The sequence below is a fragment of the Orcinus orca genome, chromosome 1 (assembly GCF_937001465.1).
Source record: "Orcinus orca chromosome 1, mOrcOrc1.1, whole genome shotgun sequence".
NCBI classification, from domain to species: domain Eukaryota; kingdom Metazoa; phylum Chordata; class Mammalia; order Artiodactyla; family Delphinidae; genus Orcinus; species Orcinus orca.
The window spans coordinates 11518699-11544492 of NC_064559.1; the positions used below are offsets into that span (position 1 = coordinate 11518699).

The 25794-nt window shown below is 44.2% G+C and overlaps 1 protein-coding gene across 2 annotated transcripts in view; it reads left to right on the forward strand.

The window, feature by feature from the left end:
* Positions 1 to 12530: 12530 nt before the first annotated feature.
* The window catches only part of TP53BP2 (tumor protein p53 binding protein 2), a 67478-nt gene continuing 54214 nt past the window's right edge, over positions 12531 to 25794 (forward strand). Inside the window, exon 1 of one of the 2 annotated variants that reach the window (XM_033430415.2) lies at positions 12531 to 12553. Coding sequence is in view for 1 of the 2 variants with exons in the window: in XM_012533483.3 (XP_012388937.2) it covers positions 13562 to 13588 (27 nt within the window). In the remaining variant the exon portion in view is untranslated. Of the gene's footprint in view, positions 12554 to 13433; positions 13589 to 25794 lie in introns of those variants that run through there. The other variant, XM_012533483.3, reaches the window with a different exon arrangement.

The window sequence follows — 25794 nt, forward strand, 5'->3', positions numbered from 1 at the left end:
AGATGAATCTCATAATTATTCAGAGTGGAAGAAGCCAGACAACCCCCCAAAAGTACATACTGTATGATTCCATCTATATAAAATTCTAGAAAATGCAAGCTAATTCTATACTGACAGAAATCAGGTTGGTAGCCACATGGGGAAGAAGGGGGAAAGGGAGAGGAAGGAGGTAGAGATTATAAAGGGGCACAAAGAAGCTTTTGAGGGTGATGGATATGTTTATTATCTTGATTGTGGTGACAATTTCAGAGATTTGCATATATGTTAAAACTTATCAATGGTACACTGTAAATATTGCAGTTTTTAGCATGTCAATCATATCGCAATATAGTTGGCATAATAATGGCCCCCAGAACCAGTGAATATATTACATGGCAAAAAGGAATTCAGGCTGCAGATGGAATTAAAGTTGCTAATCAGCTGACCTTAGAATAGGGAAATTACCCTGGATTATATGGGTGGGCCCAATGAAATCACGAGCCACCAGGGAAGCCCCTGGTTTTTTATTTTTAAAACATCACTTGGAAGAGGAGTATATAGTTTCACCTCTAAGTTGCATGTGTGACAAATTTTGTGCACATGATAATTAGGAAAATGGCTTGGGACTTCCCTGGTGGCGCAGTGGTTAAGAATCCCCCTGCCAATGCAGGGGACACGGGCTCGAGCCCTGGTCCGGGAAGATCCTACATGCCGCGAAGCAACTAAGCCTGTGTGCCACAACTACTAAAGCCCATGCGCCACAAGTACTGAAGACTGAGATCCTAGAGCCCGTGCTCCACAACAAGAGAAAACACCACAAGGAGAAGCCCATGCATCGCAACGAAGAATAGCCCCCGCTCGCCGGAGCTAGAGAAAGCCCGCACGCAGCAACGAAGACCCAATGCAGCCAAAAATAAATAAATTAAAAAAAAAGACGGCTCACTTAGAAAGCTGAGGAACCTTGTTCACTTTGGCGTATGGTAAAAACTTTATCTAGACTTGCAAAACAATACTGTTAAAATTTATTTATTTATTTAAAAAATTATTATTATTATTTTAGTTTATGTATTTTTGGCTGTGTTGGGTCTTCGTTGCTATGCACAGGCTTTCTCTTTGTTCAACTATCTGGGGTTCATAGGCCCAGCTTACCACTCAGCTTAGTGTTTAGATTTGACACATCTCCCCAGCATCCTGTTTTCAGGCTGTCTTCTCCAACCATCCCCCTGCCCGCCCCGCCCCTCCCGGCTACACACACACACACACACACACACACACACACACACACAGAGACATCCTCAGGGATGATGGTGTCAACTCACCTGCTGCTTCTCAATGTAACTGTGAGGCCCCAGCTTTATCCCAACTTTGCCTCCTGGGAGCCGCCTGGCTGTCATCTGGCTCAGCAAGTTCTATCAGTTAACCCCAAGTCCAGGAAGATACTCCCTGTTGGACGCATGTGTGTCCTCATCAGGACTCTTCACAAGACGTATTTGGGCCCTGCCTCAGGACATTGGGGTTTATAAACCTCTTCATGGTCAGCTAGAAATTTTGGTGACCTTGAATTTGGGGAGGGAATCTGCTAGTTAGTGGACACCCATACATTTATGTCCATATAAAGAACTAGATAAGCTGACCAAAGGAAACCTTTTCCTGTCCTCATATAGTTGTAAAAGACGATGAAACCCTTCTTGAGGGTTGAATGCATCAACCTCATCCTAACGGAACACTTCAATTTTTGCAGCTTTGAGCTACTAACAAAAGTGACAGACTTCAGACCCTACTGGGGAGCCCACAGAGTTGTAGCTGCTGCTGTTAACTGCTGCCATAGTTGCTGCTCAGATGTACCTCCAAGGTTTCTTCTAACCATAGAGTTAGAAGTATATGCTTTCACTTCTACTTCTGGCCAAGATGTAGTAATTGGTACTAGACTAACCTTCCTGCCGTAAACAAGAATAAAACTAGACAAAATATATGCGGCAACTGTCTTCAGGCATTTAACAACAGACAGTATGAGATTGTGATCCTTGAGGACAAGGAAGCTCAAGGGGTGAGTGCCATTTGCCCTTTGACTTTGGGCATATTGTACCTGGGGACAGTTTCTTTGGCATCATGATATAGAACCCAGACAGAACATGGAAGTCCCTCTGAGCTGAGGAAGCAGAGATCAGAGTTAGGGGCGGCTGACATAGCTTGAATCCATGGGCTGGGGGACAAGATACTGGAGAAGAGGGAGCAGTGTGGGGATCTTGATACTATGGGACGTGTAAATCAATGGGATGGAGTGGAGAGCCCAGAAATATACCCACACATATATGATCAGTTGATTTTTGACAAAAAGGCCAAAATAATTGAATGAGGAAAGGATAGTCTATTTCATTGGAATAGACTATATATCCATATTGAAAAAAGGACTTTGACCTTATTTCATAACATACACAAAAAGTAACTCAAAATAGGTCATGGACCTAAGTGTAAAAGATAAAATTATAAATTTTCTAGAAGAAAACATGGGAGAAAAATCTTCGAAACCTTGTGTTAAGCAAGATTTCTTAGGACACAGAAAGCACAAAACATAAAAGAACAACATGATAAACTGAACTTCATCAAAATTAGAATTTCTCCTCTTTGAAAGACACCATTAAGAAAATGAAATGACAAGCCACATAATGGGAGAAAATAGTCTCAATGCACATGTCTGTCAAAGGACATTTCCTCAGAATATACAAGAAATTCTTACAACTCAATAATCATAAGATGAACAACCCAGTTAAAGGTGGGCTAAAGACTTGGACAGATACTTCACAAAAGAAAATATACAAATGGCCAATAGCATGAGAAGATGCTTACCATAAGTCATCAGACAATACCAAGTGTTCTCAGATACGTGGCTCGACTGGAACTCCCATATGGTGTTGGCAGGAGTGTAAAATGGTCTAACCACTTTGGAAAAGAGTTTGGCAATTTTTTATAAAGGTAAACATACAGTAACCAAATGACCCAGCAATTCTATTGCTAGATATTTATTTGCCAAAGGTAAATGAAAATACATGATCAGAAAAAGACTTCCGAATGTTCACAGCAGGTTTATTCATAATAGCCAGATCAGGAAACAGCCCAAATATTCATCAACAGGTGAAGGGATTGCTGGAGTAGGACATTCTGTGTACCTGGATACAGAGGAGAGGCCCAGCCCTTTAAGACTGAGATTTCTTTGGGACATGGCTGTGCAGTTAAATCCAGGCTAACTTGCCTTAAAATGGGCTCATTTGACCCGGCGAGGTATTAGAAAAACTCGTTGCTCTTGGATTCACACGTGGTGTTTCATTTCGATAAGGTTTTCTGCCCTCTTTTTCTATGACAGTTTGCCTGGCAACTTGAAGCCTGCCCTGCCCACAATTTGGCCCTCTGCCACTTACCTTATGATGACTATCTCAATAACAACACCTGTCTGAACCTACCACCCCCTCCCATACGCGCACTGGTTTAATCACACCTGACCAGCCAAGCCAGCATGGTTTCCTGCAGAACCTCTCGCCATGATGGCTCCTGCCTTCCCAGGGTTCTTCTGCTGGAGCCTCCAGAAGTAGGGGCCCTCCAGACTGAGTAGTTCTCTGCTGGCACCCGTGAGAAGCTGGAAGAATTTTGGACATTAAGTTTATCTGAGCTCCTAATCTGAAGTATTAGAGCTACCTCCCATCACCCCCAAGGGATTTCAGTCCAAGATAAGAACTGCAGATGCATAATGGGCTGAAGTTAAGCTCAGGGTTAGATGAAACTGGGTTTGATACAGCTTGTGCAATACAATGCTTTGTCTTCTTAGCTCCTCTCTTAGGGAAGCCTTTCTGTTTGCAAGACTTCTATTTTGACTTTTGATTCCATATGTTCCTTTTGCTTTGGATTTTGGATTTTCTTTGGATTTTTTTCAAGTTAACTTAAAAACACAGTCAGTGATGACAATAGGTAGAACATTCGATCTGTCCCTTTAGGTGATGTTTAGTTGTAAAGTGCGGGCTTTGGCTGTAGGCAGAGCTAGATTTGACTGTCGTCTGTGTTATTTATTGGCTGTCTGACTTGGGGTGAGACCCCCTGCTCTAGTCACTCTGGCTTTCCTTTTGCTTGTTGAACATGCCAGGCTCACGTCTCCCTCAGGGTTTTTGCATGTGCTCTTTCCTCTGCCTGGGACCATCTTCATCCAGATCTTCTGAGGATAGTTTCTTCTTGTCATCCAGATCTCAGTTCAAATATCATCTCTTCAGACAGAACTTTCCTGACCACCATTTCTAAAGTACCTACCCCACTCCAGTCACTGTTACATCGTCTTATTTTAACTTCTTCATGGCACTTGTCCTATTTACTTGTTTATCATCTGCATCCTCTATTAGAAAAAAAACTTCTAGACAGCAGAGCAGGACCTTATCCGTCTTCTTCACTGCTATATCCCTAGAACTTAGAATTGTACCTGCACGTACATAATACACTCTTAGTAAATACTTATTGAATGAATTAATGAGTTAGCATCTCTAAGCCTTAGTTTCTCCATCTGTAAAATGGAGATTTCAGTATCTCCTTATACAGTTAGTGCAGATCATACAAGAAAAGGTTTGTAAAGGGCTTAGCATGGTGTGGGCATGGTGCTATAAATGGTGGGCCTAGTTATTATTATTTCTGCCTGCATTTCCTCCTTCCCCAGTTTCTAACCTTGTCAAGGGCCCAGATCAAGTCTTACTTGTATATTTCATATTGCTATGCACACAGTAGACACTCAATAAAACTTTATTTATTTATTGGCCACGGTGTGCAGCATGTGGGATCTCAGTTCCCTGACCAGGGATCAAACCCGTGTCCCCTGCATTAGGAGTGCAGTCTTTTATTTATTTATTTATTTATTTATTTATTTATTTATTTATGGCTGCCTTGGGTCTTCGTTGCTGCACACAGGCTTTCTTTAGTTGCGTCAAGCAGGGGCTACTCTTCGTTGCAGTGTGTGGGCTTCTCATTGTGGTGGCTTCTCTTGTTGTGGAGCATGGGCTCTAGGCACACGGGTTTCAGTAGTTGTGGCACGCAGGCTCAGTAGTTGTGGCACGCAGGCTCTGGAGCGCAGGCTCAGCAGCCGTGGCACACGGGCCTAGTTGCTCTGCGGCATGTGGGATCTTCCCAGACCAGGGATCGAACCTGTGTCCCCCGCACTGGCAGGAGGATTCCTAACCACTGCGCCACCAGGGAAGTCCCTTCACAGGCACTCTTGAAAAATATTTGAATAAAGCCCTGGTTTAAAAATGGTTTTAAATGGTTTTGAACTGACTAGAACTCAGTGCATTCTGATCTAACATGGTGTATTTTAACAGAGACCAGGAGGAAATACATGTATATTCCTCACAGTGAAATAAAAACGCCTTTGCATTGGGGAGAACAAAGCCACAGCAGGCTCTGTTGATGGCCAATGGCCTTTGTGACACCTCAGCACTTGAAAGTGTCCATTTCCAGTATTTCAGGCTAGACTTCTCTTGCTTGCTAACAGTGAAGCCTCAGTATAACTTTCTGAAGTAACATCAGGTGGACTGTCTTACTTTTCAAATGCTGTGTAGTAATTATCAATATAGTCCTTTATGGATGGTGACGTCATAGACCAATCAGCAGAAGGGCAAGCACATTAGGTCTCTTTTCCAGCAACGGGTTTTTGTTCCATACATCCTTTCACCCTCATTCAATCAGAGCCTCTTATAGGCATTTATGAGATGGCTTTTTGGGGTGATGAGTATAATGTATGGCCATAGGATTGGGAAAATGTGCAAAATGCTAGCTGTTGTGGACTGAACTGTGTCCACCCCCAAATTTATGTTGAAGCACTACCCCCCCCAAGTGTGATGGTATTTGAGGGTGGGGCTTTTGAAAGATAATAAAGTTTAGATGAGGTCTTGAAGGCCCTCATGATGGGATTCTCGCCCTTATAGGAAGAGACACCAGAGAGCTTTCCTCCTCGTTCTCTCTCTGCCGTGTGGGGATACATGCTAAGACAGTAGCCTGTAAGCCAGGAAGAGAGCCCTCGCTGTGGAACCAAACTGGCTGGTACCTTGGTCTTGGACTTCCCAGCCTCCAGAACCATGAAAAACATAAATTCCTGTAGTTTAAGCCACCTAGTCTATGATATTTTGTTATGGCAGCCTGAGCTGATTAATGCACTGGCTTTAATCACATGCGTTACAGGCAAATGAACAACTCATTAGTCACTCTTTTGTTCATTCAGTTATTCATTCTACTACTATGTACCGGGCCCCATTTTAGGTACTGAAGGATCAGGGGTAAACAAGGATGAGCTGAAGTCGATACCCTACAGTTTAAAGTCTTGTGGGAGAGACAGGCATGAACTGAATAACACTAGCAACACAATTCATCTAAATATTCAGTGGTGGCACGTGGCATAAAGGTGAGGTCCTCGGAGCCATACTGCCGTATGTCCTGGAGGAAGCACGGAGGGTGAAAGGGACTGAAAAGGATGGTGCGGCTGAGTCTCAGGGAGGGAGGGGACTATACCTGGTAAAGATAGAGAATGGGCAGGGACAGACATTCAGGGCTTGGAGGCAATGTTAAGGAGAGACTTTAAGTAGGGTTGTCTATAATCAGACGAATGAGAGATGATAGTGGCTTCAGCAGAGTAGCGGCGGTGATGGAAAATGGGGATTTTGAAGAAATGTTTAAGAAACAGAATGAACACAGCTTGATGATTGAATAGATGTTGGAGATGAGGAAGAAATAAAGTCAAGCATGATTCCTGGGTTCTTGGCTTGAGAAAATGGATGAATACTCGTGCCATTCACAGAGACAGGACATGCTGGGGAGAAAGATTACATGTTTGGTTTTAGACAAGTTGAGTTTGCAATACCTTGAGACAGCCAAGAGGAAATGACTAACAGGCAGCTGGATATGCAGCACTACTCAGTAGAACTTTCTGTGATGATGTAAGTATTCCGTATCTACACTGTCTACCACTACCGTCCACTTACATTTAAATGAATTAAAATGAAAATTGTAGTTTCTCAGTTGCGCTAGCCACATTTCAAATGCTCAATAACTATATATGGTACGTGACTTTCTCATTGGACAGCTCAGTTCTAGAGCCCAGAGAAGCAGTCTGGTTTGGAAATATAAAACTTCATACCACGTGTAGATGAGGTTTATGACTGGGGATGAGACTGTCGAGGAAGTAGGTAGTCAGTGAAAAAAGGAAATAGTTAGGATTGAGCCTTGAGGACCTTCAACATGTCAAGGCTGGTGAGGAGGAATGAGCTTCAAAAGACACAGAGAAGAAGCAGTGAGAGAGGTAGGAGGAAAACCATGAGAGCATTGTCCTAAAAGTCAAGGGAAACGGGTGTTTTGAGAGGGAGAGAATGAGTCACAGCTAAGTGCTGGTGAAAGGTCAAGAAAGATGAAAATGTTTATTGCATCAATGAAGTAGAGGTCACCAGTGATTTCATCAAGAGCTATTTCAGAGGGGGGATGGGGCTGGAAGGCAGACTGGATGAGGGAGGGGAAGGTGAGGTATGGAGAGAGAATTGACAACAGAAGCTGAGGAACCAGGAGCCCCTGGTTCCACAACTTGCAATAAGCAGGGACTTATTTAAACCAAATCAACATACAGTCAGTAGCCAGAAAGATGTCTTCAAAGCACTGAGTTTATTCTGCAAAGTTACCAATTTCGAATCATTTTTTCATGAATTTGGGGAGGTAATTACCGTTCCTCCTTCCTGCCCTAACTGTCTCGGACAGTAGGTATGAGCTAGACCAAGCAAAGGCTTGGAGGCCATGTATAGAGTATTCTTTACCCTAACAGCAATAGAAGGCAATAGAAGGGTTTTCCTTTTTCTTGAAAAAAATTTTTTTATTATCCAGAATTTAGAGTAAACACAAGAAGACAGAAAAGTATGATTAACTTCTATGTACATTTATCTCCTGGCCCCAGTGGCCTTCAGACCTCAGTTCTACCCCATCCATATGCTCAACCACTTTGATTAAAGACCTTCAAGCATGGGAGTGACATGATTATGCTTTTGCTAAAATGATCATTCTTGTTGCTCTTAGAGCAGGAGCGGCAAACCTCCCCTTTAAAGGGCCAGGTAGTAGATATTTCAGGCTCTGCCGGACATACAGTCTCTACCACAACTACTCAACTCCCCTGTTGTAGTGTCAAAGCAGCCACAGACAACATGCAAACAAATATGTGTGGCTGTATTCCAATAAAACTTTCCTTAAGGACACAGAAATTTGAATTTCATATAATTTTCTTGTGTCACAACATATTCTTTTTTTGATTCCTCCCCTCTCCCTCGAGCATTAAAAAATTTAAAAACCGTATTTGCTCATAGGCAATACAAAAACTGGTGGAGGGCAGATCTGGCCTGTTGGTTGCCAACTCCTAGGGAGGAGAGTGGATTGGAGGAAACAGGGCAGAAAGACCTGCCTGAGGCTATTGCAGGAATCAGGAACAAAACCTCCCTAGGTTTTGTTCCTAGCAAAGAGAAAAGAGAGCATGGTAAACACTGATTAAGCACCATCAACTCTACATTTATTGAGTACCTACCATGCCCGGGCACAATGTTAGGGCTGAAGATACACAAATAAATGAACAAACCAATAGCTTTTGCCACTGAGTCTAGTTGGGAAGACAAATGTGTTTTTTTCTATATAATATGGTAAGTACCATAATAAATAAATTGTTTATATATATATAAATGGCTATGGAATATAGATGAGATATTGATTAATTCCGTTTGAGAAACATGAAACGTGACTTCCAAGAATGACATTTAGGTAGGCACTTAAAAGATGAGCAAAAGTAGGGTGAGGGGGAAGATATTCAAGGCAAAGAGAAAAGTGTGGATGGAGGCAAGGAGGCCTGAAACTCAAAATTCTGCCCCATCTCTGTCTTTTGGTTACTGCTAATTTGAAGGGAGTGTAGGAGAGAACCAAATAAACTTGTAGGCGAAGAAACCTGAAAAATGGAGTATCTGAGATTTCAAGAGGGAGAATAATTGGTCCCACGCAATCGATCTTCCACCTCCCTGACCACCCTTCTTGTTCACTCAGCGCCAGGCACACTGGTCCTTTTTGCTGGTTTTTCTTTTTTTTTTTTTTGGCTGCACCTTGTGGCTCGCAGGATCTAAGTTCCCCTACCAGGGATTGAACCCAGGCCCTCGCAGTGAAAGCGCAGAGTCCTAACCACTCGACCGCCAGGGAATTCCCTGCTGTTTCTTTAAGATGCCTGGCACACTCCTGCCTCAGGCTCTTTGCCCTTGCTGTTCCCACTGCCTAGAGCCCCATTCCCTCCCTCACTCCATCCCTCAGAGGACTTCTCTGACCACCCTATCCAAAACAGACACTACTCTTTGGTTTACCTAGTTGCTTCCCCCGCCCCACAAAGCATCTATTATAATCTCATTCATTTATTGTCTAACTCCCTGACTAGAATCCAAGCTTCATGAAGGCAGAGTCTTTGTTTTGCAGGCTGTTGTATCTCTAGAGTCTAGAACGGTGCCTGGCAAAATTCAGGCACACAGAGTGAAATGAAGAAGAGGAAGGAAGTGGAAAAGGCTGCATGATGGGTTGGAAGTGGAGGAAAGGATATTGCAGGTGTGTAATGTAAGCTCCAATAGCCTCTATTTCATTGGGTAAGGAAACTGGGAGTTCATCTTCTGAGCCGGGGAGGGATGCAAGGTTTGGAACACCTGAGGGAAATGGGAAAGAAAGTAACATGGGGAGGAAGTTGGGAACTCAAACATTTGAACTCCAGCCAAACAAGTGATTGATTGTACTGTGCCTGGGGGTGAGGTGAGATCCAAAGAGAAGACAGCTCCTCCGCACCCAGCTTGGTGGTGATTTGATTTATCTTTCTCGGAGTTGAATATAGAATTATAGAGTCGGGAGAAACGAGGACAGGCTCTCGGCGGAATAAGCAGGTGAGAGTGGGCATGAAGAAATAGGTGGAACTTTGGAAGGGAGGAAATAACCCATCTGAGAGCTATATGTGATGGCACAGAATCTGAAGGAGTGAAACCGAAGCATAGACAGGGTTTCATTGGTTTCATGCTCAACGCTAAAAAAGAAAATAAACGAAAGAAAGAAAAGAAAACAAAACCAAACCCTCAACAGAAACATGCCTGCTATTTGGCAGCAGGGAATTCTCAATTGGCTGGAAGTGAGTTTTGGGACCGATTGCCAGCTGCTGTCCCCTTTTCTTCCTCTCCTCAGGAGAAACAGGCAGTAAAACAAACCGTGAGAACAGGCGGGAAAGAAATAGACCTGGGCCATCTTATTCCAATAATCGTCTCCTTTCTTCTACTGCTGTTATTATTTTATTAATAAGCCAGGGCTGCCCATGCTCCCTCTAAATATAATTTACTATTGTGTGTGACCAGTTTTTGGATGGCAAAGAGAGATGTTTTCTCCTTGTTGAGGATGGGACGTTTAGTGACCGATATTCAGAATCCCTTTCCTGGATGACCTGGATCATGGTATCTTATAGTTGTTTCTGAGATTTCTTCATATGCCAGAAAATAATGAAAGCCAGCGGAATATGAAGTAGGTTTTTGGGTTACATAGTCCCTGCCGGTTGCCAAAAGGGAGTCTTGTTTTCCACAAATGTGCTAAATTCCAGGACTAGGGTTTCTCTTATTTTTATTAAGATTCTCAAATTTAACATGATCGCCTCTTCCCTGCAACTTGCCACTCAGGGTCTTTCTCCGTCTCAGTTGGTAGCAGCTTCCATTCTTCAGGACAAAAACCTTGAACTCACCCTTGACTTTTTACTCTCCTATTCCATATCTATCCTATCAGGAAATTCTATTCTATTCGGCCTTCAGAATACATCCCACATCTGACCACTTTTCACCACATCCACTGTTACTGCCCAAGGCACTTTCATCTTTTGCTTGGATTATTGCAAGGTCTTCCTACAGGTTCTCTGCTAACTTTGTCTGTTTTCCACAGCAGCTAGAATGATTCCATTAAAATATGTCAGATCATGGTACTCATCTGTTCAAAATCTTTCCATGACTCCCCATTTCACTCAGAGTAAAAGCCAAAGTTCTTACAATGGCCCCCAAGGCTGTACATTATCCGGCTCCTTATATCACTCTACCTCATCTGCTGCTTCTCTCCACCTTATCTAGTCTTCTCCAGCCATCCTGGCCTCCTTGACAGTCCTGGAATGTGACAAGTAGGCTCCCACCTTAAGGCCTTAGCACTGGCTATTCCCTCTGCCTGGAAGCCTTCATGGAGGCTGTAGTTCAGAGATCCCCAACTGCCTGGCCACGGACTGGTACCAGTCCACGGCCTGTTAGGAACCCGGGACGCACAGCAGGAGGTGAGCTGCGGGTAAGCTAGCAAAGCTTCATCTGCCGCTCCCCATAACTCGCATTCATCACTCGCCTGAACTATCCCCCCACCCCTCCCGCTCCGAAAAGTTGTCTTCCGGGAAACTGGTCCCTGGTGCCAGAAAGGTTGGGGACCGCTGCTGTAGTCCACTCCTTCAAGTCTGTGCTCACAGATCGTCTTTTCAGTGAGGTCTACCTTGACCACTTGATTTATTTATTCATTTATTTTTAAAGTTTTTTTTTGATGTGGACCATTTCTTAAAACTTTATTGAATTTGTTACAATATTGCTTCTGTTTTATGTTTTGGTTTTTTGGCCATGAGGCATGTGGGATCTTAGCTCCCAGACCAGGGATCGAACCCACACCCCCTGCACTGGAAGGGGAAGTCTCAACCACTGGACCACCAGGGAAGTCCCTTGATCACTTTAAAATTGCACCTGCATGCCTCATCCCCTTAGCCCCTTTAATTTTTTCCTTATAACTATATTTGGTAATGTAAGTCTTAATTATTAATATACTCAGCTACGGATTTTGTTGTCCACCCAATTTTTGTTTTCTTTATTAATGTATCCCAGCACTTAGAAGAATACCCAGCATGTAGTAGGTATTGGATAAATATTTACTGAATAAAGGGATGAATTCCCTTTACTTGACTTAGGACAATCCTCTTAGAAAAGCTAGACTTTAAACTAGATTTTTGGAGACATTTTAATACTAATCAAATTAGTTATAGTTTAATATTTAATATTTCCAGATATGTACCTGGAAGAGTAGGATAGGACTTTGATGGAGATTCTGGTAAGGGATATACTGGACAACGAAAGAACTGTCCGTCCTTGAGGCTAGGTAAATCCAGGTGCTTCACCCCACTTAAGCTCGCTCACAGGGACAATTCTGCCAGAACTAAGGCTTCCTGGAGTTAGGGTTCCCGGAATCTGTCTCCCTGGAAGGTGGAAGAGGGTACCTGAACCAGCTCTGCTACTCTTTCGAAATGAGCCTCTGCAATTCTCCTAGGCCTTCGCTTAGCTCCCTGCAAAGGGAGCAGTGTGTGGTCACATCCGAGACTGTCCTGAGGGTGTAACAAGCAACCTTCAGAGAGGAAATCCAGGACATTCTTGGGCAACAGAAAAGCAGCGCCTCAGAAAGCTGCTTTACGCATTTCAAACTTCTTTGGTTTTATTTACTTATTTTTATTGTGGTAAAACAGGTAAAATTGACCATTTTCGTCATCTTTAAATGTTTGGTTTTTTTGTTTGTTTTTAGTTATAGAAAGTCACACGTGAGTTCTAAATCAGAATTTGGACGATGGCAAATGAGACGAAAGGCGACAGCCCGAGGACTCCTTCACCAGGAACTTTCGGAATGCGCTGCGGGCTGAGACGGCCCCGCCGATCTCCATCTTGCTGGGACGGGGCAGTGGCCGGGCCTCCAGGGACATCGGCCGTCCCAGCCGTGCGGCCGGGTCCTCCCATGAGGTCCGGTCGCCTGGCTTCGGCCGATCCCCGCGACACCGCCGCGGGGAGGACCCGTCCAGGTGCCGAGTCTCGGCCCAAGGTTCAGCCTCCTGGCCCAGTTCGAAGCTGCTGGGAGGTGACGGCCGCAGCCCCCGGGCTCCTCCGGCGTCTTTCATTATTCCGTCTTTCAGAGGCGGCCTTACAGTCCCCGGCCGCGCCTGCAGGCGCGCGCTCCGGTCGCTCCGCCGCGCGCCCCCGGCGACGCGTCGTCCGAAGGCAAATAAAGAAAAGGTGACCCGGCGCCCGCCAACCCGTGCGCGAGCCAGCCGCCTCGCCTCCCTCCTGCCGCGGGCCCGCGCAGGCGCGCGCGGCTCAGTCCCCGCGTCCTCCCCTCCCCCAGCCAGCCTCGCGCGCCGCGGGCGGGGCTCCGCGCGGGGGGCGGAGCCGGCGCGGGCTCGGCGGGGGCCAGGCCCCGGGATTAGTTGGTTTCGGAGCAAAGCGGGGGGAGTCCGGGCCGTCGCGAGCGCTGAGTAGACAAAGCCGCGTCCGGGGGCCCGGTCGGAGGTGGGCCCGGGGCTCGGTGGCGCCCCAGACCGCGGGGAGAACTCTGCGGACCCGCACGCCGCCCCACCACCCGCCGTCGCTTTGCAACAGGTCCGCCGCCTCCCGGGCGGCCTCCCTCTGCGCTCCCCAACCACGCACCGCGCGACCCCCTGGGCGCCTCCACTCGGCTCCGAGCCGCGGTCTGGCCATCCGCTTCGATGCGGTTCGGGTCCAAAATGATGCCGGTAAGCGGGCTGGCGGGTGGGGGCCGGGGCCGGGGTCGGAAGTGTGCGGGGTCGCGGGCGGGGGTCTGGTGCGCGCCTTCGTGCAGGTCCCGAGAGGAGCCCGGGGGCCTGAGTTCGCGTCGCGGGTGGTCTTTGCGTTGCAAACCTCGGGAGAGCTGCTGCGGCTCCATCCTCGGGGCTCTCCACCCCAAGCTCCTGCGTGCGGGAGCGGGGAGACCCTCACCGCGGGGAGGGGTTCCAGCAACTGCTCCAGAGTCGGTGAGGCAGCCACTCGAACTTTTCTTTTTCTCTCTGTTTGGGTCCTGACTTTTTGCAGTTCTTGAAGGTCAAGAACAAGGGAACCGGGAATCTTGTTATTTGCTTTGTCTTTAAACAAACAACTTTAAGTTGGAGTGAAATATACCTACTGAAAAGAGAACTCTTGCTTTATTTTTAGTTGAATTTCGATCTTGATAGCTGTGATGGCAGCCAAGCCACTCTATCTCTTTCTGGAAACTGGTTTTAATAAATGCAACCTCAAAGTTTTTGATCGCAGTAAACGCATTTGCCTGGTTCCTGCTGTTTCCCACAACTTGTTTAGCTAGACCTCTGAGATTAGTGCGTTGTTTATAGGCTCTGTAGGCTTTTGACGTGGCCACCAGGACACAGGTGAACAGCAGGTTTGAGACATTTGAAATGCCCCTTTCCTTCAACGGTCGCAGAACCTGGAGGCTTGCAATGGCTTATGCAGACTTCAGTAGTGTTGTTTCCTCGAGGAAGTTGTACTTAAACCTCTCCCACTGAAGCGGGATCATCTTGCAGTCATCCGATGTTTTCTTATGGCTTCATTTGTTAAAACAAAGAAACAACTTTTCTTTTACTTTTATACAATCTGTGGAATGAGTGGCGACAAATTTTGTTTATATGCAGTCGCAGATGCAGAATATAATATTCTGTCCCCAGGCCCCCTAGCTTGTGTTTAAGGAGGGCGTCCCTAAACTTTCACGCACTGGACACACTTAATTTATTGGATTTAATAATTGAGTTTAGATGGTTTGGGATAGTTTGTTCTGCCAGGATTCAGGGAATTTGAAAGTGTTAATAGCATTATGCATCCTATTTTAGTTTAATACCTGGTTATGAAGTTAGGTTTGTGATGTGAATGCCCAATATTAAAATACGGACATTGGATAAGGGTGAGGGATTTTGCTGTTAAAATTTTTTATTCCTTGGATTTACATTTCTTTGCCTTAAAATAACTTTTGCAAGTTGTCTGTGAATTCTTCTTAAAAATAGGAGCAAGACAGCAAATGTGCGTTGTTGCAATATGATTTCTTCCTTGAAGAAGGAAGGTGTTCTTTGGGCTTTCTTAATGCTTATGAAAGTTTTCTTTCTCCCAACTACATACCAGATCATCACAATCTATAAAGATTTATGTAGCTCTTTAGACTATATTTAATTTAGCAGCATGGTTCTTCTGATTGCCTTTCCTAATGTCAGTAGACTCTTAATGAGACTGTGTGCTGTGATGGCATGCGCAGTATTTGCTCAGCTCCTACCTTTGTGACTGTACCCTTTTTTCTTTTTTACTGATTTGTTCCTCAATTTCACCATCTGCAAAATGGGGATGATAGTAGCTCTTAGGGTGGTTGGGAGGATTAGAGTTACTGTTTATGAAGCAGTTGGTGCCTCATTGCCTCGCTTAGAATAGTTGCTAGATAAGAACTTCTCCTGAATTTGCAATATTGGTTAAACTGGAGATTCTTATACTTGCGACACACAAAAATATGAAACAAATTTTCACTTAGTAACCTCATGTTATATGTGTCTTTATCCTGTAATGTTTGGGGTACTTGAAAATAAGACTGTTTTCTTAAATATATTCTCCTCTTTAGCTTTTAATATGGATTTTTATTCCACCAAGTGAGGTTTTGAATTTATTACTTTGAAAAATTCTAATTTATCAGGAAGAGCATTATGCTTAATATGGAAAAATGGATAGTCTCAGAAAGTAGATAGTTGCCTTGATATACTTTCTTGTTGGGGTAAAATGTACGTAACATAAAAATGACCATTTTAACCGTTTTTAAGTGTATAGTTCTGTGACATTAAGAGTACATTTTTTTGATCTGCTTTTAAAGGCATGCTAAAAATAATTTGCTGTTGATATTTAGGCTGCATTATATTAAAAATGTGCAAATAAATTGTGTTCATGTGTGTTCTCACCAAATGTTAGAGAATCAAGTGATTTTCTTCCATGTGGGACATGAAGTGATACTTGGGCCCCAAACCAGAAGGGGATGATGCATTTTAGCAGGCTAACTAAAAATAAGTAGACAAGCGCTGAGAATCACAATAGAGGTAATGATAGGTTATTGCAGAAAAGGGGGTAATAATTACACTCATTTTCAGATACCTGCCATAGTTAGTATGTCTGGTTCTGTGATATTTCCACAACTTGGTGAGGAGAAACTGATTATGCTTTCATACTTGACACCTTATTTTTTCTTCATTAAAGAAAGGGTCATTTGCAGTTTGACAGTATGACTTTTTAGTGAGCCACTCTCATATTGTATTTACTTATCAAATAAAGGGAAATCATCATTAAAAGCAAAATTTCTCAGTCATTTAAAATTATATCAGATATCTTTTTTTCATTACTTTCATTTTGTGAAGTGTTGTATTCAAAGAAGAATATTTTTATGAAGGAGCTTAGCTAACTCTAAAAGCATTCACTGTTCTTTTAGATATAGTTTTATCAAAATTTTTGTTTGTACTTGCTGCTGAAAGGTAAATTAACAAAATGTACACACAAAACCACACATAGTATTCTGCAGTGCCACATGGAAGGCCAGAGGACTTGAATTTGCCTGTCTCAGTGGTTGATGTCATATATTTGGCATTTATATCCGGCTGTGATGGAAATGAACTGTATCTGTGCTGTCCAGTGTGGTAGCCACCAGCCACCTGCAGCCACTGCACTTGAAATGGGACTAGTGGGACCAAGGAATTGAATTTTTTAAAAAAATCTATTTAATTTTAATTACATCGAAATAGTCACATGTGCCTGGTGGCCACTGACTGTATTTACAGTGCAGTCAGTTTGACGAAGTGGCACAAAGGATAATTTTACATTTGAATCCCATATTGCAGCTTCACATTTACGTTAATAGTTTAAATGATATAGTGATGGCCTGTTTATCCCTAATGACTTGGAGAATGGTTTTTCTGATTATTTAATTTAGTGTTCTGCCTAAACAAATTTTATCATGTAGCCCTAATACGGATAATATTTTCGAGAAAATAATAGCTTATTTTAAAGAGCTCAATTGAACTAATCATGATTTATTTTTAGGTTTATGGCTTCTTATCTTTTGGTGCTTCAGAGGTATCGTAATTATTTCTAGTTATCCCATGATGCTGTGAAATAATATCTGATTATTTGAGCTTCTAGTCTGGGGAGTCTGGGACCAAAAAAATGTGATATTGTAGTAGCTCCTTTAGAAGTTTGATACCTGGTCAGTCGGATTTATATATTTCTAAAGGCAACTAGGTGCAGCTTCGTTAGATGCACAGCCCAAGAGCTTAACTTCTGCTGAAATACTTGTATTAGTTTCATATAGAAGTGCTGGTTTTGCCCCTATTTTTTTTTTTTTTTTTTTTTTGCGGTACGTGGGCCTTTCAGTGTTGTGGTCTCTCCCGTTCCGGAGCACAGGCTCCGAACGCGCAGGCTCAGCGGCCATGGCTCACGGGCCCAGCCGCTCCGCGGCATGTGGGATCTTCCCAGACCGGGGCACGAACCCGCGTCCCCTGCATTGGCAGGCGGACTCTCAACCACTGTGCCACCAGGGAAGCGAAGCACTGGTTTTATTTGCACATATTTTTCCAAACTGAGATTGTGTTTTGAAATTACAAACCTTTCAAGTATAGCATTGGAACATTGTATTATTATGATTATACCACGTCCTGAAAGAATTTCTTTTTGTTGTTGAGTAGTAATGTAGTGAGTTAGTTTAGGTTTTATTCCAGAAGAAAGTTTAAGGTAGGTTCTCTATAGAATTGTAATTCTCAAAGGCTGTTAAACAAATCACCTATTTTAAAAAATGTGCAAAGTATCTCACATTTCATGTGCTGTAGTGAAATTTGTTGCCTTGTGACTTCTGCTACACTAATTAAAAGCTGAAAAGCATTTAATAATTTCTGTATTTTTACCTGTTTCAGAGAAACCAGATTTAGACTTTATAAAGAAACGTAGCACAAACGTGTACCTGCTTATATTTAAAAAATTAACTTAGAACTTCTTTATCTGGGAGGGACACGGAGGGTCATTTATTAATACACTGCTTCTAGGAAGAACTGTTTTCTCTCCCTCTTCACGTCCCCTGCCCCCCAGCAGCAGACAGTAAAAACAAGAAAACAAAACCTCTCTTTTCTGGAGCTTTTAAGGAATACTGTAGACCTTTATCTCTTGGTAATCTACCATAGTGTGTGAGACTCCTTAAAAAGTCTTTCTAAAGCTAACTTAACACTGAGCCATTCTTGCAGCTCATGTGAGGTCCAGCCTCTCTCTAGCTCAAATAGGGTAACTGCGTACCAATACGTGTTGGTAGGATTTGCCGTCATGTATTGTAAACCTCTCACCACCCTTCTCTACTAACAAATATCACAAAGAATATGAAGAATGGGATATAAGAATTCAGGAATCCAGGGTGTTCTTTTCAGCTCATGCCATGTAGTCAAGTCAAACATTATTTAAATACATTTTTTTTTTGACGGTGTGCTAGGTACTGAACAGAACATTTTCCTTAATCAGATGTCATTGAGAAAAGCACACAGAGATGACAGACCGTGTGAGAAGTATACTTACGCTGGAGTGGTAGGTGAGACAGTAAAAGTTTTCATCTTGCTGGGGAGAGCCAAGACGTCTTAGTCATTAAGGAGATCCTTTAGGAGCACTGAGCATTAAGGAGGATTCTTAAAACGTTCTGCATACTGTCTTATCAAAAGAAAACTATCTTATCGAAGAAATGCAAATTCTCAACATAGTTAGATCATGTGCAAGAAACGTAGCTTCGCAGACTCAGCCACTGTGGCCATTTTTAGCTCTTTTCTACATAAAATTTATCCAAAAAACAAATGATTTATTTGGTTAGTGGAACCAGATTTTCATTGAAAATGTTCATGGGACCAGTAAATACTGAACTTTCCCTTTTGAAATGCATATTTCAGTGGTTTTTCTAGAAACAGATTTATAACTTAGTACTATTTATTTAAATTTGAAACATTTCTACCAGAAATCCCTAAGGCGCAAGTTTAGGAAAGTAAACTATTGTAGAATACCAGTTGAAACTGCTAGTGGTAAAAATAAAAAATGGTCAAGGCAGTGTATTGGTCTTCCACAGTGGAATGAACAATTTCTCTGTAAACCAGCGTGGGTGAAAGCCCTGTGCTCTCATTTCCCACCCAGGATGGAGAGGGAGCTTCTCCTGGAACCCCTGTGTGCCCCACACCTGCCCCGAGGTTAGGCTGCTCATCCCGGATAATCTCCTTATGACCCTGTGAAGCGAGGCTACCCCCTTCTCATACAACAGATAAGGAATTTCAAGCTCAAAGGGTTTCGGTAATTTACTGCAGGTCACTTGGCAGAAATGAAATGAAAACGAGGTCTACCTGTGAAGAAATGTTCTAGAATTTTTTTTTTATGTTTGTTTTGTTCTGTTTTGGCTGAGCCGCATGGTGTGTGGGATCTTAGTTTCCCGACCAGGGATTGAACCCATGCCCCCCTGCAGTGGAAGCGCGGAGTCCTAACCACTGGACCACCAGGGAAGTCCCTCTAGAATGTTTTTATATACTGGGCAGGACAGTAGTCATGATGTTCTTTTGGCTAATGATAACTTCAAATATTGCTTTTCAGGGCATAACTATAATTATTTTTGATGTAGAAAAAGGAGAACAGAGGTATCTTCCCATATTTAAATCCAAACTGGATGAGAAGATTGGTAAATGTTTCTTACCAAGTTTCGACTGATGTGGAGCTGACCTCACCCTGTGCAGAGTAAACATCTCAGTGACTATTAGTTTTTCCTATGTCTAATATTTCCATAGAGATCTTAGTTCTTCCACATCAGCAGGGAAAGAGAAGGGGTGTAATGATTACCTTTTTTTTTCTCTCCTTTCTTTTTAATGTTTACCTTTTGTATGAGGGGTGTTGGATAATCTTTCTTTGACGGTATCTTTAAACAGGGTGTGAAGTGATGAGGTAGGAAAGAAAGGGCAGAGTAGCGTAGGCGTGTTGGGAGCCGTGGAGGGCAAGGAAAGCGTGGCGTCTGCTGAGAGATTGCCATCGTCATTGTGCAGTCATTTCCAGCGGCTTGAGAGGGACAGCAGTGACTTGAAGGAATGCCCGCTGCTGGTGGGATCTCCGGGCGGGGGCAGAGTGACAGCATCTCCCCTTGCTGCCCCAGGGTTGTCTGTATAGAGAGGAATAGTGATTCAGTTTAGTCAGATGAATTTATCGGAAGTAAACTAGGGACTGATGTCAAACGACATCACATTAAATCATCGCTCTTCATTCTTCCTCATTAACCTGCTGATTGTTTTTGGATGGCCTTTTGGAGACAACATCTGTTCAACAGGTATTTTTAGCGAACATCCACTGTATTCCAGCCACTGTTCTAAGTGCCATGGACACAGGAAAGAAGGAGAGAGTTTTTGGGGAGCTTACCTTTCAAGAAGTTTAGTGTGGGGCTTGGAGGGGGGCAGATATGGAAAGTAAAAAAACAAAACATGAGAGGTATGTAGGATTTAAATAGCATCATGTGACTGGGATGACTGCTTTAGATTGGATGGTCAGGGAAGTGACATTTTGGCTGAGACCTGAATGACAGGAAGGGGCTGGTCTTGTGAAGATTTGTGGGAGGGGCATATCCAGTAGGCAGAATTCCCAGGGGCTGGTGTAAAGGCCCGGAGGAAGCAATGGGGATGGTGAGGCTGGAGATTAGCAGGCTGGGAGGCGGGTGGCAGGAGCAGGAGGTGGAGCGGTGCAGCGTGTAGGCTTTCCTGGGCTGGTGCGAAGATTTTAGGCGGCAGGGGAGGGGATGTGGCAGCCACTGGAAGAGTTTTAAGCAGTAAAAGTGACATAATCTGAGAGGTTAGATAAGATCCCTCCGTTGCTGTGTGAGAATGGATGATGGCGGTGCCAGAGCGAAAGAACTGGGAAAGGTGCGAGAGACTGATAACCCACGTCATAGGAAGACTACAGAAAACCACCTAAGATGGATAAAAGCGTTATCACACCGAGGGCCCAGCTGTTAGTGTGAACTGGATGTGAGCTCAGTCCACACAGTGTGTGACTTGCTCTAGGCGTTCAGAAGCTTCAAGGGTGAGAGAAGAAACAGTAACACCTGCCCGGGGTTGGGATTAAGACCAGGACAGGGATGGGGAGGGTAACATGTCCACAAGCTCCTCCTATGGGACTAAAGAGAAACCAGACTTTTTATATCATTAGAGAGCTCTGCAGAGCTTGAGAGAAAGCCGCCTTCTGTCCCCGTGGTTCTTTAAACGGAGAGGGGCACATCAGGTTTCTTACAGAAGCCACAACCCTGCAAGTGTTTTACAACAACTGTGCCTTTGACCATGTGACCACGCCACCCTGGAAGCTTCTGATACTTTCACCTACAAGTTCCTTGACCTCCTTTTTTTTTTTTTTTTTTTAAAGCGCTGTGATAATCTTCATTTTATTGACAAATACAAAGCAGCTAGCTATCTAGGAAATTCAAGTCAGAGGCGACTTGAATTCTAGAAAGGGTCTCCTCGTGCCAGTGTTTTTCTGCACCCCAACAATATCTAGTTGCTAACTGATACCTGGTTTGTGATGTGTAGGTCGTTTTTTGGTAATTTATTGATCTCCTGGAAAGAGGGGGCTATTTTTTTTTTTTTTTTTTCAATATGCGGGCCTCTCACTGTTGTGGCCTCTCCCGTTGCGGAGCACAGGCTCCGGACGTGCAGGCTCAGCGGCCATGGCTCACGGGCCCAGCCGCTCCGCGGCATGTGGGATCTTCCCGGACCGGGGCATGAACCCGTGTCCCCTGCATTGGCAGGCGGACTCTCAACCACTGCGGGGTGGGGGCAGCTATTTTGGATAACACTTTTATTTTAAAGGTAGATAGGATCCTTTCTCTGGTAGGTTTTGCTTGCTGCTTTCAGTGGTTGGGAGACCTGGGCGTTATCCTGCTTTCCTTCCGTTCTTCTGTTTTCTCCCATAATGGTTTCATCACTGTCACGGACCCCTCCTCTCTAGCCCCTGGTGCTCCTCTTCTGCATCACCCCTCGCCTGCCTGGACTGGGGTGATCCTCTCCTTATTTATCTTCTTACCCTTACTGTTCTTCATGCCTTCAGTCCATCTGTACACTTCTTCGTGGTGGTCTTTCTTACACTACTTCGTGGTGGCCTTTCTTTCTTTTTTTTTAATTAATCAATTGATTTATTTTTGGCTGCGTTGGGTCTTTGTTGCTGCACGCGGGCTTTCTCTAGTTGTGGCGAGCGGGGGCTACCCTTCCTTGCGGTGCGCAGGCTTCTCATTGTGGTGGCTTCTCTTTTTGTGTAGCACGGGATCTAGGCGCATGGGCTGCAGTAGTCGTGGCATGCGGGCTCAGTAATTGTGGCTCTCAGGCTTCAGTAGTTGTGGCTCGTGGGCTCTAGAGCGCAGGCTCAGTAGTTGTGGCACACAGGCTTAGTTGCTCCGCAGCATGTGGGATCTTCCCGGACTAGGGCTCGAACCCGTGTCCCCTGCCTTGGCAGGCGGATTCCTGACCACTGCGCCACCAGGGAAGACCCCGTGGTGGTCTTTCTGAAACAGCAGTCTGTCTCTTCCCCCTCCAGAATTCTTCCAGACTGACTTGTATTACTTACAGACTATGATAAAACCTCCTTAGCTAGATACAAAGTTTCTTTATTGTCTAGCCCAGTAGATTTCGATTTCGGCCTTTTTGTGTCAAGATAGACTTCCAGAATATTTTGCCTCTCAGTGGGCAGTGGAAGTGATTGAAGACTCAAAACACAGAACAAGTCAGCACTTCCAACCCAGCACCCACCGTGGAGGGGGAGTAAATAGTGTGTTTGCTTTGTGCTGAATGGAAGAGCAGCCACCTCCTCACTGCTCAGCCGACCTTCCTTCGGGATCGAGGGGCAGTTCTGGAAGATCTGCTCACCACCTCGCACATGCTTCCAGGGACCCTGCGTTAGGACTGTTTGTGGGGCCTGATCCGTTTTCCTTTCGCTCACGGTAAGTTGCACCTTCTTGTATATTGCCGTCCACCACCTGCTCTGCGCCATCTGACTTTGCCATAATCCCCTGTGTGTGTAAAACAAGTTTTGTACGTTGTAGGTTTCTACGGCGCAGCTGCAGCTCACTGGTTAAAAAGTGACCTGTCTCTTCTGTTTGTCCTCCCACCTTCCTGTTTCAGCAGTTCCAGGATTGCAGTGAGGATAGCATGCTAGGTTTCCTCACGCCTTTACGTGTGATGTTTTTCTGCCTGGATGGCCCTCTTCCTGCTTGTCTTACTCATCCTGCAGTTTTCAGTTCAGTAGTACTCCTTGAAAGGAGTGCTTTTTTTTTTTTTTTTTTGCAGTACGCGGGCCTCTCACTGCTGTGGCCTCTCCCCTTGCGGATCACAGGCTCCGGACGCGCAGGCTCAACGGCCATGGCTCACGGGCCCAGCCGCTCCGCGGCATGTGGGATCTTCCCAGACCGGGGCACGAACCCGTGTCCCCTGCATCCGCAGGCGGACTCTCAACCACTGCGCCACCAGGGAAGCCCGAAAGGAGTGCTTTTTTTTTTTTTTTGGGATTGAGAGGAAACTGAAGGAGGAACTTCTTCAGAGTGACTGACGTTGATGGGATAAGACTCAGTCTCAGGGGAGGTGACTGTTCTGTTGACGTAGATGAAGTGCTTATGTAATCAGATACCTAAGACCAGCTAGTTTTTAGTATGTAATGAATTTTTCCCACAATTAAAGTAACCACTTCATATGTGCTGTGTCATTTTCCGCAGAATGGTAATTATCTCAGAAAATGATTGTGTACTCTAGGTAACACTGAATGAATGGCTAGGATATCCCATATGTGATGAACTTTTTTTTTTTTTTTGCGGTACGCGGGCCTCTCACTGTTGCAGCCTCTCCCGTTGCGGAGCACAGGCTCCAGACGCGCAGGCTCAGCAGCCGTGGCTCATGGGCCCAGCTGCTCCGTGGCATGTGGGATCTTCCCGGACCGGGGCACGAACCCGTGTCCCCTGCATCGGCAGGTGGACTCTAAACCACTGCGCCACCAGGGAAGCCTGTGATGAACTTTTCTAACAGTACTGTTCAAATTGGTATTGAGACGAATGTGTCATTGATTTCTAGATTCTACTCACTTGCTATTGTGACCAAAGAAATAGCTTATGATGTAAAAAAAAAAATCCATTGAATATGATTTTATAATTTTTTTTTTATGTAACTCAGATATCTCATAGAAACTGATGGACTGATGTTTAAAATATTCCATGCTAAAAAGGCAGTACATGTGGTGTATGAGTGGTGTACTTAGTGTAGAAGTAGGTTTAAATATCATTGATCTTTAATACAACATTAGTAGATGTAACTCATGGTAATTGATGAAAATTTAATAAAGCAGTTTAATGGCCTCGAGAGTAAACTCTAGGCAGGAGAGACGGCTCAGAAGTCATAATAGGCCTCTCTAAGCAGTGATCATCAGATAACTGTAATAAGGTTGGACTGATCATCAGGGAGGCTGGAGAGTATCTGTTTGAGGGAAAGGACTCAAAGCTGTATCCCCGCTGCTCCTGAGGGAGGCTCCACAGAGACCTCTGTTGGGTTGCCCACTGAGATGGGGAGAGAGGCGGAAGGGCCGACCAGGCTGGGATAACTGGGGTAACGGGACGGCACACTTCCTACAGAAGGCCGGCAGCCCAGCCCACCTCTAGGGCGGAGTGTGTCCAAGATAGGGAGCCAAGTGAGCCACGGAGTGTTTCGGTGCACACTCCCTGCCAGCAGAGCGACCACAGGAGCAGACAGCCGGGACTCTGAGGGGCAGGACGCTGAAAACCCGGGAGATCGGAACTCTCTGCATCTCATTTCTAACCCCCTTCCAGGGTTGTAAGCCATAGTTGGGCTGAACGGCTCTGTGCGTTTGAGAGATTGAAAGAAGCTTTGGTTGCTGTTGCTATGTCTTAATCAAATCCCCTTTCTGGATGTATGAGTGTTAAGAGAGGTGTTTTTCTTGACCAGTTATAGGAAGCCTAGTGGCAGCATCCTCTTCTAGAAGGAAGTCTGGGGGCTTCCTTCATTCATGACATTCTTTCTCCACAGAGGAATTATTAAAGACAAAACGCATCTTGACTTTAATCTCACTACGAGCATTATTACCTGGCTGTCCCTATGGTGAGTTTCCTGTGAGTTGTAAGATTGCGGAGGATTTATGTCACTCTTTTTACAGATTGTTCATTTTTCTCTAAAGGACAAATTTTTTCTCCTCTTACGTTGTTTTTTTTTTTTTTTCCCCTCTTAGGTAAACCTAAGCAATTTGAGTTTTTGTAAATCAAAGCTCTGAAGGTGTTATTGCAAAGCTTAATTTCCTTTCTCTGACAGGGAACGTCTTAAACTCTTAATTCTTTTTTTCTTTCTGTGGAACTTCACATGGTTTTTTCAATCAAAGGAATAAACTTTGGCCTCTGACACAAGTACATTTCTTGTAAATGTACCGGCCAGTTTTTTTTTTTAATTTCCTTTTGGAAAAGTCTTCCAAATTTTAATCTGAAATAATTCCTCTTTGAAATGAGTCATTCTTGTGTTAATAGCATAACATTATAGTTACAGTGAATACATGTCCTGTAAAAATGGAACTCTTAAAAATAAATCTTTGATCTGTTCTTTTTAAGTGAAAATTGTCTGTGACTTTGGATATTTGGAAAGGCAAACCTTCCTTCAGACATGACAGGTGTGAATGACTGTGCACAGCGTGTGGGGAGGTGTGGCCTGGCCCAACTTAACATAGTGTTTGATCTTTCCCTGAATCTTCTTTCTCTTCAGATTGATCACTTTAAGAATCGAACCACATTTACTATTTTTACTGCAATATTTTCACATTGTTTTATCACAGTTTGTGTTGTGTTATGTGTAGTTTTAAATTGTAAATTACTGTAAAAATATATTAACGTTGAGATTTA